This window comes from Lepidochelys olivacea, assembly GCF_965140295.1.
Source record: "Lepidochelys olivacea isolate rLepOli2 genome assembly, chromosome: 24".
NCBI lineage: Eukaryota > Metazoa > Chordata > Testudines > Cheloniidae > Lepidochelys > Lepidochelys olivacea.
Genome location: NC_140434.1, coordinates 3,664,061 through 3,678,748, shown reverse-complemented (window position 1 = coordinate 3,678,748; position 14,688 = coordinate 3,664,061). Strand labels below are relative to the sequence as shown.

The following is a 14,688-nucleotide window of genomic DNA, read 5'->3' as shown; positions in this document are numbered from 1 at the left end:
CCCTTTCTGCTGACATTTTCCAGGAGGGGAGAAACTAGCTAATAATAATCCTGGCCCTCGGTAGCAAAGAGCTGGCTGAAAGAAAGGAAGTGTTTCTAACAAGAAGGAAAGATTATTTTTTGATTTAAAAAAATCGCTCCAGGCAAAAAAACAAAGGAAGAGCGTTGACATAATAGGCTGTTTTGTTTCAGAAGGACAAAGTGGGGGGAGGGGAAATGTCAGGTGTTTCCTGTTCTGCTCTCAGCGGTTCTGGAAATTCAAGGAAAATGATTCACCTGTTCCCAAAAGACTAATTAAGCCCTTCCCCAGCTGGAGCACCTTCCACCGGAGAATCTCAAAGCACCTTACAAATCCTAGGGTGAAATTCACCCAGGAGCAGAGGGCTGGCATAAAATCTAGGCACCAAATAAGCTTGTGCAGCTGCCCAAATATTCACAGCAAAGAATCCAGGACAACCCAGTGGCTTCGCATGAGGCCGCCATGAACCTTGAGCAAATTCACAGAAACTCTGATTTGTCTGGGGCTGGTTCCTGGATGGAACATCTGGGGACTAACTTGTGCAGAGTTTGCCCTTACCCACTGGCGAGAAGGAGGAACTGAAAGCTTCTGATATGAAGCTAGAAGCCAATGGGTGGAAACCACCATCTTCCAAAACAGCTGGGGAATGCAGTTTATAGAGAGGCTGGATGGCATGTAGTAAATGTCCCCTGATTCTTCAGAAAGGCAATGCACTGTTCTAGAAGGAAGAGAAACCAATCAAGGGAGGGTTGGCATCCTTCTGGCAGCTGATGCGGGTACAATTCTCTTTGGGGTCGTTAGATCTCGGCATGTGCATGTTTGGACCAAACTGCCCATCCTGACCTGGTCCACGGGGCTTCTATTCCCATGTCAGCGCAGTCACTCCCTAACACCTGCCCCTACAGTGATGCCAACAAGTAAGCTGGACCCAGGAGGAGGGCAGCTGGGGTAGTTCATAGTGATACATAATTTACAGACAAACAAACACAGCACCAATAAGATGGGTGTCCATCATTGCCTAGCTATCCAGAACCCTAGACAGTACAGCCCAAAGGGACGACTGTGGCCATCTAATCTGACCTCCGGCGTAGCAAAGCCAGAGGGTCACCCAGTAGTTCCTGCACTGAGACCAACTTGTGAGTGAGCTAGAGTGGGTCTTGGACAAATGCAGCCAGTCTTAATTTAATGACTTCAAACACAGCACCACATCCCTAAGTAAATTGTTCCAAGGGTCAGTTACCCTTGTAAAGACGCGTATCTAGTAGGAATCGGTGGTTAAGTCTCGGGTGTTTAGGTTCTTAACTTCCATTGATTTCAATGGGAGGTAGACACCGAAATACCTTTTACAATCTGGGCATGAGTGCCTCAGATGTTAACAGTTGGGAGGCTCTGCTGCCTGGTCTGGAACCAGCAACCTACCCGTGAAAAGCTCTGCGGCCCGTTGCCAGCCCCCCGTGCTCTCCAGCTTCTCCACCGGCTGCAATATCCATCAGTGAGTCTCATGCAGAAGGCAGCTTGTCCTACAGGACCTGAGCCCTCCCTGGGTGAAATCCCACCCCTAGCGAGCCTGTGGGAGTTTCACCGTTGATATCCCTGGGGCCCGGATTTCACCCACAGTTGCAGCACACAATGGGTTAAAACAAAACCGAATGGGTAAGGCGTGAATAGGGCCTAGAGGGCCCCAAACAGAGAAGAGGTGGGGCAGGGGGATGAGATCCAGTGCGAACCCTGCCCTTGCATGGGAATGTGCTCTTCCCACCTTGCTCCAGGCTCAGCGGTTTTGCCTCTGCCAGCCTCTCGAGGCCGAGGGGCAGCCGCTGTGCCCCTCACTCTGCATTTGCAAGTGGAGGAGCAGATCTCGATCCCATCAGGTTCCAGGGGAGCAGGGTTCGGCTCAGAGGAAATGAAAAACATGTTCCAAACAACAAGCATGTTTCCATCCGGGGGCTGCCAGTGTGACGGGCACAAGACAGCACGGGGCTGGGGAAATTCGGCAGCTGCCGTGTCCCGTCAATCCATGTGAGAGCCGCTCATGACCCAGTCTCCACCCTTGATGGGCTGGAAGGAGGCACGAGTTCCCATGTGACAGACGTTAGTCACTGGCTTCCACAGAGGGCTACCGAGGAGAACACAACGGAGAGACTGTATTGGAGACAACACTGTTCTATGCAAGTCAACGGATCTCCGGCATATAGGACGAGAGTGGAACTACCGGCTGTGCGATAAGGGCTTGTCTACATGGGGAGTTGACACCAGAACTGTGTCTGCGCTGTTATAACACCCCATGTGGAGACTCTATGCTGGAAGAGAAATGACTTTATTCTGGTGTAAACGACTTCCTTGGTTACACATAAACATCGACAATGAGGCCCCTTTACATGGCCCTGGAAACCTAGAGCAGCCTTAAAGTGAACGTAACTGTAATTTCTACCCTTTTTCATTCTACCCACTTGGTGCGGCCAGAATGATGCAAAAGGCCCTCAGGGTACGTCTACACTGCAGTGGTGAGGCCATCCTGCTGCAGCGCTGTAATGCCGACCATGGTACTGGCTGTTTCCAAGTCCTGGCAGGTACTTCAGCGGTGGAGGTCATTCAAGTACCTAGCTCGACAGACCGTCAGCTGCCCCTTTCCGTGGGCTGAATGCAGAGTCCGCCTTGCCTTCCCTGCACCATGCCTGGAACAGCTCCGCAGAGACCACAGGTTGAAACCTGCTGCATTAGAGAGAGAACCTTAGAGTCATTATGGAAATCCAACCACTTCAGCCAATCAGTGAGCAGGGCTTTGAATATGTATCACTAGACGCGTGGGTCAGTAACTGCATTGCTAATCCCAACTCAGCACGATACTTGAGTATTAAAGTACTCTCAACTATCCGGTACTTTTATTTCTCTTTACCGTGGAGAAACATCTCCTTTAGACAAAGCTTGCTCAGAATATTCTCCGATGAGCAGGAGATTCTGGGGACCAAGCTACACCTGGGGGTGAAATCTGGACTCCACAGAAGTCATTGGCAAAACTGCACTAGGGCCAGGATTTCACCTGATAGCCTGCTCCCCCCGCCTCCCCGGCAGTCCCAGTCGGCCCGTACACCTTCTCATTAGGGGTCTGCGGTACGAGGTTCGAGCCCAACCACCAGCGTTAGGGCGTTTTTCTGTGCAGCAGGTTCACAAGGACAATGGCATTGATCCCAGGAACAGAGCCACAGTAATGGCTCTCCAATGGCAAAGACTGGGAGCCGCTCCTGCAATGGGGAAAAGACAGAGTCAGGGGGATTGGACTGACAAGCCTGAATCCACATTTGCACTAAGACCCCTTTACTTTGCACTGGCAGAGTAAAGGGGCCTGGAAGTGGGAGTAAATTCCAGAGTTGCTCACTGCTTTAGCGGCGTACATGAACGAAAATCAGGGCTGCGGCCAGTGTATTTATTCCTCTGTCCGGGGACCTGGTTCTCCGCTCAGTTACACTGCTGTAAATCAGGAGTGGCAGCACTGAGACCAGAGAAGCTAGGCTAGCATAAAGCCGGTGTAAATGAGCAGACAGACACGCCCGGCTGATAACTCACCTCCGCTTTGGCAGATGCTCTGCAGGTCAGGAGAGATGCTCTTCTGGTCCCCAGGGTTGCTGGCCGTGCAGGTGAAGGTAGAGTTTGGGCGGTTGGGCTGCAGAGACAGGCGGAGGGTCCTGCCATCAGGGGCCAGCTGGTACCGCTCAGAATCGCCCAGGCCTCGGGGTGGGTTCCCTCTCATCCAGGAGACGTTAACTTCTTCCCTGCCAGACGCCTGACACTGCAGAGTGACATTGCACCCATCGGTCGTGCTGGAGAGTGAGTGAATCCATATCTTTGGCATTGGAACGGGCTCTGCATTCAGAAGAAATAAAATGAGAATGAAAGACTCTGGGGGCCTGACTCTCATTGACACAGAAGGCATCTACACTGGGGAAAAAACAACCACCTGGCAGCTCAGAGCCCAGGCCAGCTGACCCGGGGGCCTGCTAGAGTGCTCAAAGGAGCAGTGGAGACATTCCTGCATGGGCTGGAGTTCGAGCTCTGAGACCCGCTCCCATCGCCAGACGTTAGAGCCTGGGCTCCAGGCCCGAGCAGGAAGTTCTACACTGCTATTTTTAGCCACTAGCTCAAACCTCAAGAGCCCGAGTGAGATGACCTGGGCTCTGAGTCAGGTGACCCGAGCGCTGAGACTGGCTGCCAGGGGCTTTTCTTTTTTTTTGCAGTGTAGATGTATCATAAGGGCTCTTTCCATGTCTCTGGCAGCACAAAAGGGCCTTACAATGGGCCCACTTTACACCCCTTGAAGGCTCCTTTGCACTGCCAGGGTGGGGTAAAGGGGCATTGATGTAAATGAGCAGAGCCTCAGGGAGGCTGCCACTAATGATGGGACAATGCAAGACAGTCTAAGGCTATGAATGGTTTGCAGGGGGCTGGGCAGAGCTGGGTGAATAGGGGATGTGACTCTTGGGGCACAGCTAAGAGATACAGGGACACCTCACGAGAATCAGATCTGAATCCCCTGGAGAGCTCCATCCTCCACCAAACGCACAGCAGGGGCTCCCTCTGACAGCTGCCTGGAGGTGTGCTTTGCTGCAACTCGTTCACAAGCAGTGAGCACCACTGTGCTAGCTTGGATGGCATCCGCAACAGAGGGGATAATTGTGCACAGGAGAGCCAGGGAACCGCTATTCAGGTAGCAGGGCCATCACGGCACGAACCCAGCATACAACGTGCAGCTGTGCACGTAACCGGGCCATCACAGCACAAACCCAGCAGCCCCACACAAGGGCTGGAGGGAGGTTCTCAGTTATGCAGAACTGAGGGCTGGGTGACAGCCTTCCTCCCGCACATCCTCCTCCCTGCCTCGTGCAGGCTGGGAAAACCCAACCCCAATGCACGTATTTCCTCCACAGGACACAAGCCAGGAGTTATTATCCACGGGGCCTTTTAATAAAAGCGAAGGAACACGCTTTTATTAACAGCCCTGAAAGATGATTTCACTTGTTCAAACTTCAGTTCAACACGGTTTTAAACAGTCACTTACCACAGACCGCGAGAAGAAAGGCCTGATCTTCCACAGTTGCTGGTACGATCTTAACCCGGGCCTCATAAACTCCGCTATCGCCCAGCTCCAGAGCCTTGATCCTCAGCAAGGTCACGTACATTGCTAGCCCCTGCTGAAATCTGTCGCTGGGATCCGGTCGCTCAAACTTCCCTCCATTGAACTCAGCCAGCTGGATCGTCGCACCTGTCCCAGCACTGAAACTCCATTCGATTTCTTTTGCCTTTGTCCCGGGGGATAGATCCACAGACAGCACGACCGATCCTCCCAGAGTCCCATTCACCTGGCGGCGGGGAGTCAGTGCTTGGGTTAATCCAGGATCTGAGAAACAGAGCCCAGGAGATCAAAGTTGCGGGGGGCAAGGGTGGGGGTGGCCACTGATTTCCCCACTTGCTGCAGCACAAGCCAGAGAGAACAAACTGACGGGAGTCCATCCCTATCCCCAGCTGCCGGGTCTGGTTTTGGCCTCAGAGCTGACACTAGAGACTTACCCTCGGTGTTTCTAGGGCAGCCATCACCGTAGCATTTGGGCACCTCACAATTATTCATGTTTTTATCTTCCCAACCCGCACTGTGAGGCAGGGCAGTGCCATTATGCCCATTGTACAGCTGGGGAAACTGAGGCACTGAGCGCCTAAGTGACTCACCCAAGTGTGTGGCAGAGCAGGGAATTGCACCCAGAACTTCCATCTCCTAGGCTAGTGCTCTAACCACTAGGCAATCCTCCCTCTCTGCTACTCTTTTCCACCCCCCCCCCAAGAATCCCAATACCCTACTGTAGAGGGGTAGTCACCCACTCCAGCCCTGACAGGGTTAAAGCCAGCCCTGGGAAAGGGGTGGGGTGGGGAGAAAAGCCCAGGCTGATTGGGGAAGCAGCCACAGCTGGGCCACGCCCTAATCAGGGTGCAGCTGGGCCCTATAAAAGGCTGTGAGCCAGGCACTCAGCTAGTCCCTCTCTAACTGCAGAGAGGGAAGGACCTAGCTGCCTGAAAGCTAAACAGGAACTTGAGGGGGGGGTAGTGCTGGGGAGCTCCCACCTGGAAACTCCCTGGGGTGTGGGGCTGCAAAGGGGCAGCCTGGGGCTGGGTAGAGACAGTAGGTCCTACCCCCCACCCCGCCTTGCCTATGATGACTGGCTTATACAGAGTGCAGTTGGCCCCAGTGAAAGGCAGTAGCCCATAGGCTGAGGCAAGGTGGGATTAGGGGGTTGGGGGTTCCCTGGGGAGAGGAGACCCAAAGACTGAGGGGATACTGCTGTGGCAGAAACCCCCAGATAAAGGGGCATTGGGGTCCAGGAGGGACACAGGGGCCAGCAAGAGGCGGGACACTGGCGCTGCAGAGGCTGGTGAGCTAATTCCCTGGATGACCAGTGGGAGGCGCTGCAGGAGTGAGTCTCGCCTTGTTACACTTACATATCCATTTCTGTTCCCATCAAGCTCTGGGGACCAGAATGGCCTCCTGGTGACACCACCCCCGCCCCCCCCAGTCTCAGGGGAGAGAAACATCTCACCAAACTCCGGCACAGAGCTTGGGGATGGGGGGCTAGGCCCAGCAATTGTTCCTGGCAGGGAACCAGCTATCAGAGCAAGGAAGGAGCCCAACACAGGCTGGGCCAGATTCTGCTTTCAGTTACACTGGTGTAAAGCCAGAGTCGCTGAGCTCAATGGAGCGGTTCTGGATTTGCACCAGCATTAGTCTGGGCACAGGGGCTGTGGTTTCCAAGGTTCCCCTTGGCACGAGGTTGCCACATGTCTCACAGCCGTAATGCCCCATCACTCACCTGGGGCTTGGAGGGCTGAGCCAGGAGAGCAAGCAGGGGGAGCTGAGCACGGCCCCAGCCCATGCTCTCGCAGCAGGAGGGATTTGCCTCCTGGGAGCTTTGCTTCGCCCGTCGCCGCTGAAGAAGGCACTGAGATGACAGTCAACTCTACGTAGCTGCAGCTCCCTTGGATCACAAGCTCTCAGTGTTACTTCCTTCACACGTCATTCTCTCTTTGCAACAGTCCACCTTGCCTCCCTCCCACCGCAGCGCTTTACGAACAGCAGCAGCTTTAGCCCCATCTGCAAAATGGCCAACCTGTGGGGAAACTGAGGCACAGAGAGCCCGGTGGGGTCTGGCTCCTGACCAGGTACTGTAGCGGAAAGGGGAGCGTAATGAGCCTCCCATCCTTTCAACCACTCACCCCTGGTCTCGGTCGCTGCCCTTCCCCCGGCCTGAGCACAAGAACAGCTACCCTGGGGAGGAGGAAGGGGAGGGCTCCCTGGCCCATGCTGCTTCCTCCAATGGGGGCTAGCCATGTTCTTATGCCGCCCCTGCACCGGGGAGCACCTGGAATTCAAGGTCCTGCACAGAATTCCCACTGGGTCAGTGCAACTGCAGCCCCCACCCTGACCCGGGCCAGTAGCTCTCCAGCCTTTCTGGAAGTGACGCTTTAGCCAGACACAAGCCATGGGCTCCGTGCAGGGTGACGGGGTGGAATTCTCTGGACTGTGCTAGGCAGCAGCTCCACCTCGGGTCCCTCCTGGCCGTCAGATCTGAAGCATACAGGCCTGATTTGTGACTGGCCCTAGCGGTGCCCAGCGCAAAACCGTTCCCCAGCATGTGCCTTAACCACAAACCCAGGCAGCCGCCCACTGCAGGGACAAGGGCCCCTGCTCGGAAATCCATGTGTTCGGCAGGCCCTAGCGCCCTTTCTGCCTGGACGGTCTCCTGGACAGAGCACTCCCTTCACGGGGAAGCCCTCGTTTTCCCCAACCCCACGGGGCAGCGTGAGACAAGGGGGCACCCTCCATGGGAGGGTCTGCCCGTATGGAGCAGCTTTGCCCAGGATTCCTGTGGGGATGGTAGAACTCCACGGACTCGCCAGCCCTGACTTGGCGGGGCTTGGGGGAGCTGAAGCGGTCACAGCACCTACGAGCATGACGGCTGCAATCGAGCTGGTCAGAGAGGAGGTGAAAATGAAAACGGTCCCACGTGGACACATCTGTCTCCAGAGTCTTAGGGAGATCGGTGGCTCCGGAACGCCACCTCCATCTGGGTTCAAGTGAGAGAGATTTGAAAGCCATGGATGGAGCTGAGGGCTGGTAAAACGTGGTGCGTAAGTGATGAGTGTTTTAGAAAGGTGATGATAGGCCGCTGTGTATGGGGATGGATAGGCGGGTGTGTATGGGGCTAGCCGGATAGACAGGCAGCTATTCCTTGTTATCAAAGCCAACTCCCATTTGGCTGTACATTGCAATCATGCTTGTGTGACAGCTCTGGGTATTTTGTGCACGAACAGGCTGGCCCGGACCAAGGTCAAAACCACATCTCCCTGACAACAGCAACATGTCTCTTGTTGCCAAGAGCTGTGGTCTTGCTGAGACATTCAACTACTGGCCTGCAGGGTCCGTCAGCCTGATTCCCAGCCCAGGGAAACCGAGGCCCCTTCATACCCCTCCGGCAGCATGAAGGGGCCTTGAAGACAGCATCAGTTACAGTCACACCCACGCTGCAGCTGTTCCAAGGGGCCTGAGCATCAACAGGGCTCAAGCCCAGAATCCCCACTTCATTCAGAAGCCTACATGTGAAGCCCATCTGTTCCCTTGTGTTCAGCTTCCTGGATCTCCCTCACCACCACCCTCCTTGTCTCTCCCCTCCCTGGACCATGTCACCCATGCTCTGCTGACTCTACAGGTGGCATGAGGCTGCTCCACCCTCCCCACTGATTGAGCTCCATGGATACCCTGATTCAACACAGCTCTTCGAGCCCCACAGCAGACTGCAAAGGGTTGTGCTCGCCCCTCTGCGCTGGGTAAGTTTCAGTAGCTCAGAATGGATGGTCTATTTAGCAACAACTTGAGAGCCTCCCCCTCCATCTCGCCAGCATAGCACCTCCCAGGAGGCGGTGTCCAGCTGGTCTCTCCCTGCTCTCCCTCCCCTGCTCCCTTCCTCACTTCTGTTGAATTCTTCTTTCGCTTTGTCCCATCCCAGGGCTGTGCCTCTCCCACACATCACACTGTGCTGGGCTTTCTCACCCACCCTGCTCCTTCCCATCTCTCTGCACTCACAGATCCAGCCCCAGGTCCAAGGTCCCTGAAGGCCAGCTAGGGACCTGTTTGAGTCTAAGCAGCCTCGTGATCCCCGATCATCGCAGGCATCCCTCACGCCAGCAGGTGAAGGGGCGCTGACATGTCATGTGAAATAGCCACCCACATGGCGCAAACTGATCAGTGCAAGACAGGAGAGGAACACAAAGCAGCTCTAAATTCACTGAACGAAACTGAAAGGAGAAACATTTCCTTTTACAGAGAACACGTCCATGTACCATCCATCCATCCAGGGTCTCCATCTATCCTCCCACCCCCATCCGCTTCTCTCTCACACACCTGTCCACCGTAGTGTTTAAACTCTGCTACTTTGCAACCTCCTCTTGCCCTTTTTAAAGCCCCCATCACCATAGTATGCAGACACTGAAACCCGCAAGCCTTCCTGGCCTAGGTTAAAGGCAGCAGAGTCCTCCGCCATCAGAGGGTTAGCTCTGCTGCCTAGCGGCCCCACGGTAGAAGGTGGGTTAGCTCTGCCGCCTAGCGGCCCCACGGTAGAAGGTGGGTTAGCTCTGCCGCCTAGCGGCCCCACGGTAGAAGGTGGGTTAGCTCTGCCGCCTAGCGGCCCCACGGTAGAAAGATGTTTTGGTCATGAGACGTTCTGGCAGGACGGAGAATCCTGTCAATGATCAGAGAGGATATCAACGTCTTGTCTCACTTATGCAGGAACCTCTGCACTAATGGTACTTGGCCAGGACCTGCGAGCATCTATTCCACAACACTTGCTAGCTTAGATCTATCACTAAGCCACCCAAAAACCGTCAAATGGGGAACCCCTTTTGACCTTTACTTGCCTAACCTGGATTTCAACCAGTAACCAATACAATTAAAGCTTAAAATCCCTTTACCAATATGGGCCAGCTAACCCCCCTGCATTACCTGTATTCTAAAACAATCACACTAAAGTTAGTTAATTTTTTAAAATATAAAGTATCTACAATTAAAAAACCCTTCAATTTTAGAAGCATCTTTTCCAATCTCCCATCCACCAGCAGACACTGTCGCTAAGTGGTAGGTAGTTGAGGAACTAGCTGGGACATTTAAACCACTGAGGTTTGGTGTTAATTGTCTTTATTATTCAAGGGTTCATCATGACATTGCACCAAGAGAAGGCAGGAGAGCAAAACACCTCAGTGCAATGGACACTGTCATTGTGTTTGAGCTTTGTGGGCTTGTGAGTTTCACAAATGATTAATGGCTGTCCTTGTGAAGCGCTTATGTTGAAACCTCCATGAGTCAAAAGTAAGTTAGAAGCAATCAATAGTGTCCCTGTGCTGCATTCAGCTACAATAACAGCTGAAATCATTATAATTTGCATCCAGCAGAGGACTTCAAAGCTCTTTATGGATATTAATTAACGACCTTCACACAAGTCCGGCGGGAAGGGAAACATTCCCATTTTGCACATAGGGATGTGATTTGCTTTACATCATGCAGCAAGTCAGTGCCAGAGTTACGAATGGGACCCAGGAGTCCTGAGTCCCAGTCCCTTCGACCAAAGGACTCCAAAATGCTTTTGCCAGAATTACTTAATTTGCCGCAGCCCGCCTGCCCTGAATACTTTGGTGAGCATTTTTATTCCCATTTTACACACAGGGAAACTGAGGCACAGAGGTGGGGGAAGTGACTTCTCTGAGGTCACACAGGGAGTCTGTGGCAGTAATGGTCCCAGCAACATTTAGCTTGCAAGATTACAAAGGAGGATGAAGAAGGAGAGACTTTCAGAGCTAAGAACAAAACAGATTTCCCTAGCCTTTTCCTTTCACCTCCTTCAACATCTGCAACGTGGTTTCACTCTGACTCAGAGAGCTCCAGCAGTTCAGATGTTCTGGGGTTTTCTATCCAACCCGTCACCAAGACAATCGCAGCGATTCAGAGTGCCAATAACACAGTCACACTAATCACCTCTAAGCCACAAGGACTGAAAGCTGCTCCTGTGACCAGGGGGGGAAGAGACGCAGAGAGTGAGGGAAATATGTATCTGTGACAGGTCTGTGATGTCCTGGACTTAGAGCAAAGTAGAAATAAAAATACAACACTATAAACAGCTCCTTTTTTAGCGGAGCAGGGATGTGCTATATGAGGATTGATTTAGAAAATGCCTGGAGATACAGCTATTTATTTGAATTTATAATGAATGCAAAAAATCACCTATCCAAAGCTCCGGGGACCAGATCCTCAGCTGGTGTAAATCAATGTCACTCTACTGACATCAGTGATGCACCAGTGATTTACACCCACTGAGGATCTGGCCTGATAATGTGTCTTTGTCATCACTGTCATAATGTGTTAAAAATACAGCCATGTGATAATATGGAGCCATCAGCCCAAATCCAGGAAGTAATTAACCAGTTGGGTTCAATTCTATACAGGTTCTTATCCTGTGTCCATCACTTGTGGCATCTGGGCCCCTTCCAGGGATACAATGTATTGTACCGGGCCTCTCTCACATGGGCTTCCTCCTCCATGTGTAACAGATTCCAAGACAATCAGTGCCTCCCTCTTGCTGCTGTATCAGCCCTGGCACGTTTCCAGCTTCCCAAAACCTAACAGCCATATTTTCAAAGGTGGCCACTGATTTCTGGATGCCTCAGTTTTTGAGAGGCCAGCTGGAGCTGTCCCAGGGCTGAGTTTTTCAGCTGTGCCAAGGGCTCGATCCCAGCTTTGTCTCTCTTGTTTACCAGGGATCACAGCCTATCTGGAACTTTACTCGGCACATGGAGACCCCTACTGGCTGAACTCTGTAACTACAAGTACATCTACCCTATCACTGAGTAACCACAGGAGTGATGGGATCTGGAAATGTAGATGAACATTGCAGCGTGGCCTGAGAACAACAGATCTGGGCAGGTCTGGACCAAGGTGGAAGTTCCCCAGCCCAGGTTTGACAATCAGGTTAGTCTTGACCAGGCATTCGTATGTGCTCTATGTCACCACAGAGCAGTCCTAGAGACACTGGTCACCATGGAGAATGCACCTAATCCCCGTGGTACCAGCCTTGTCCAGGGAACTGCCAATGTTCTCTTTGACCCCTCGTGGGGTGGACTCTTGCCAGTCACTCGGCCCATGTTAAAATGTATCCACTATGAATGGCAAGGTTCAAATATTAGCCACATACCCCCTCAATCTTTGCAACTTCTCTCTGGTGCGTTGGATCCAGTGTGTCCTTCCCAGACTCCCTGTGAAGATTTAACCAACTTGCTCATGCTCATCTGCAGATGAGAGAAGCAGAGACAAGAGAGCGAGCAGGCTGAGCCGAGAGAAGCACAGCCCCATGGCCTTGGGAGCAGCACAATGAGAAACGTGACAGGGGAACAGGAGATTTTGGAGCTTTTTTACTCGCTCGGTGGTGAAAACAACCAAGGATGGATCTGAGTGGGTGTCTGAGCAGCCTGTCACATCAGAGTAACAGCCCTTTGAGCACCAGCTGCCAGAGCGGCTCCTGATCAGGTCATTACAAGTTCCCTTTCCCTGTTTATCCATCTGCCCATAATCTTCTCTTACAGACAGCTTCAACTTTCCCCTTCTAGCCACCAGCAGAGCCTGGAGAGGACCCTCCACAGAAGAAAACAGGCTCTCCAAGATGGGTCCAACCACAACCCTGGAGCTAAACGCCAGGAAATCTGGGGCAGTTTGGAGCAGGAATTTCCAACTCTGGTCCATTTTTCTCCAAGACACCCGTGACAGGGTTAAGCTGTCCTGGGGTTAAACAGGAATGGAATCTGAGCACTAAATTACTGTAAGAAAATGTATAAAAGAAGAAGGTGATCCCAGAGCTAGTAAACACCCACCATGATTAACAGATTTAAAGGCCAGATGGATCATTAGATCTAGTCTGGCCTCCCGTATAACATGGGCCAGAAAATTTCACCCACTTATCCCTGTATTGAGCCCCAAACCTTGGCTTGGGCTAAGACAGACCTTGCAGAAAGGCCTCCAGTCTTGATCTAAAAACCCCAGAGATGAAGAATCCACCACTTCCCTTGGCAGTTTGTTCCAGTGGTTGATCACCCTCATTGTTAAAAATGTGGGCCTTGTTTCTAATTGGAATTTGTCTGGCTTTAACTTCGAGTCACTGGTTCTTGCTCTGCATTTATGCACCATAATCACGTCACCTCATTACATTTTTATCATGGTCGTCTCTTTCTCGTGTTAAAATCTGAGAACTGAAAAATACTCTCCCTGTTCCCCACCCCCATTCTGTGACTCCCTCCGCTTAGGTGACTCTAACAGGAGGGAATGAGCCTCAAAGAAACCATCTTTATTAGCAAAAAGAAAAGGAGGACTTGTGGCACCTTAGAGACTAACCAATTTATTTGAGACTAAGCTTTGAGTGAGCTACAGCTCACTTCACATGCATCTGATGAAGTGAGCTGTAGCTCACGAAAGCTTAGTCTCAAATAAATTGGTTAGTCTCTAAGGTGCCACAAGTCTTCCTTTTCTTTTTCTAGTCGAATACAGACTAACACGGCTGCATCTTTGTCAGCCACCAGAGGGAAGTGTGTCCCCAGGAAAAGAGCTGTCTCATCTGTATGAAACACAGACTGGCTTCCTTCATCGCAGAAAGGTATCAAAGTGAGAGTCGTGGCCATTTATCATCTGTTTGTGACACAAAAGGAGTCGCTTTGCAAAGATTTACCACTCTAGCTCAGGCAACGGCTGTATTGACTGGAGCCTGGAATCCTGCCTACAGTCTAGAACGATGCCTCTGAAGGTGCAAATGTTGCTCGTGGGGTGAAATTCATCTGCTGGGGAGAGGGCCACAACAAAGGTACATACATCAGTTAAGTCCTGCTTCTTGTAATAGCCCTGTGAGTGGGGGGAAATTCCACCTATAATGCACCTGGTCACTTGTACAATGCTGCCTACAGAGGAGTCGTTCCTTCCTGATCCCTCCAGGGGTGATCACTTCATGCCCTGAAGCATGAGGACAAATCCCTTCCCGCACCATGTGAGCTCATTATGGGGTTTCCCGCTTTACCCCAATCCATTGACTTCAGACACTGCTGAACAGTGCTGAGTGGTACTAAGAGCTCTCCTTGAAGTTGATGGCGGGAGACACCAACTCACAGCAGGCCCAGGCCCTAAGGTATGAAACACCAAAGCTTCTGAGCTGTACCACCTACTGTAATCTGGTGTTGGCACCGTGCTCACTTTAAAATGATTAATTTTAAATCCTGTATTTGATGTAATGGCCCAGGGATGAGAACATTGGATCAGGTTAGACCCATGCCCCATTGTGGGCCAGAAGCCTCAGAAGAAGGCGCACAAAACCCCACAGTATCTAGCCATGGTACTTATCTAACTCCTACCTCAGCAGCATTTGAGTACCTCACAATATATGGCCGCTCAGCATGCCTTGGATGCAGGGTATTGCTATTATCTTCATTGTACAGAAGGGAAACTGAGGCACAGGGAGGCTAAGTGACTTCCCAAGGTCACACAGGAAGTTTGTGGCAGAGCAGGGTATTAAACCCAGGTCTCCCATAGCCCAGGCGCACACCCTAACCACT

The 14,688-nt window shown here is 52.1% G+C and overlaps 1 protein-coding gene across 1 annotated transcript; it reads right to left on the bottom strand.

The window, feature by feature from the left end:
• Positions 1 to 1,053: 1,053 nt before the first annotated feature.
• On the bottom strand, positions 1,054 to 14,136 carry LOC311512395 (SLAM family member 6-like; the record flags this gene model as incomplete). The annotated part of the gene is made up of 7 exons (XM_084613608.1): positions 1,054 to 2,730; positions 3,583 to 3,879; positions 5,072 to 5,410; positions 6,870 to 7,034; positions 8,005 to 8,123; positions 12,294 to 12,354; positions 14,124 to 14,136. The coding sequence occupies 7 exons, from the start codon at positions 14,134 to 14,136 to the stop codon at positions 2,594 to 2,596; spliced, it is 1,131 nt and encodes a 376-aa protein (XP_084469734.1). The 3' UTR covers positions 1,054 to 2,593.
• Between the last annotated feature and the right edge of the window lie 552 nt (positions 14,137 to 14,688).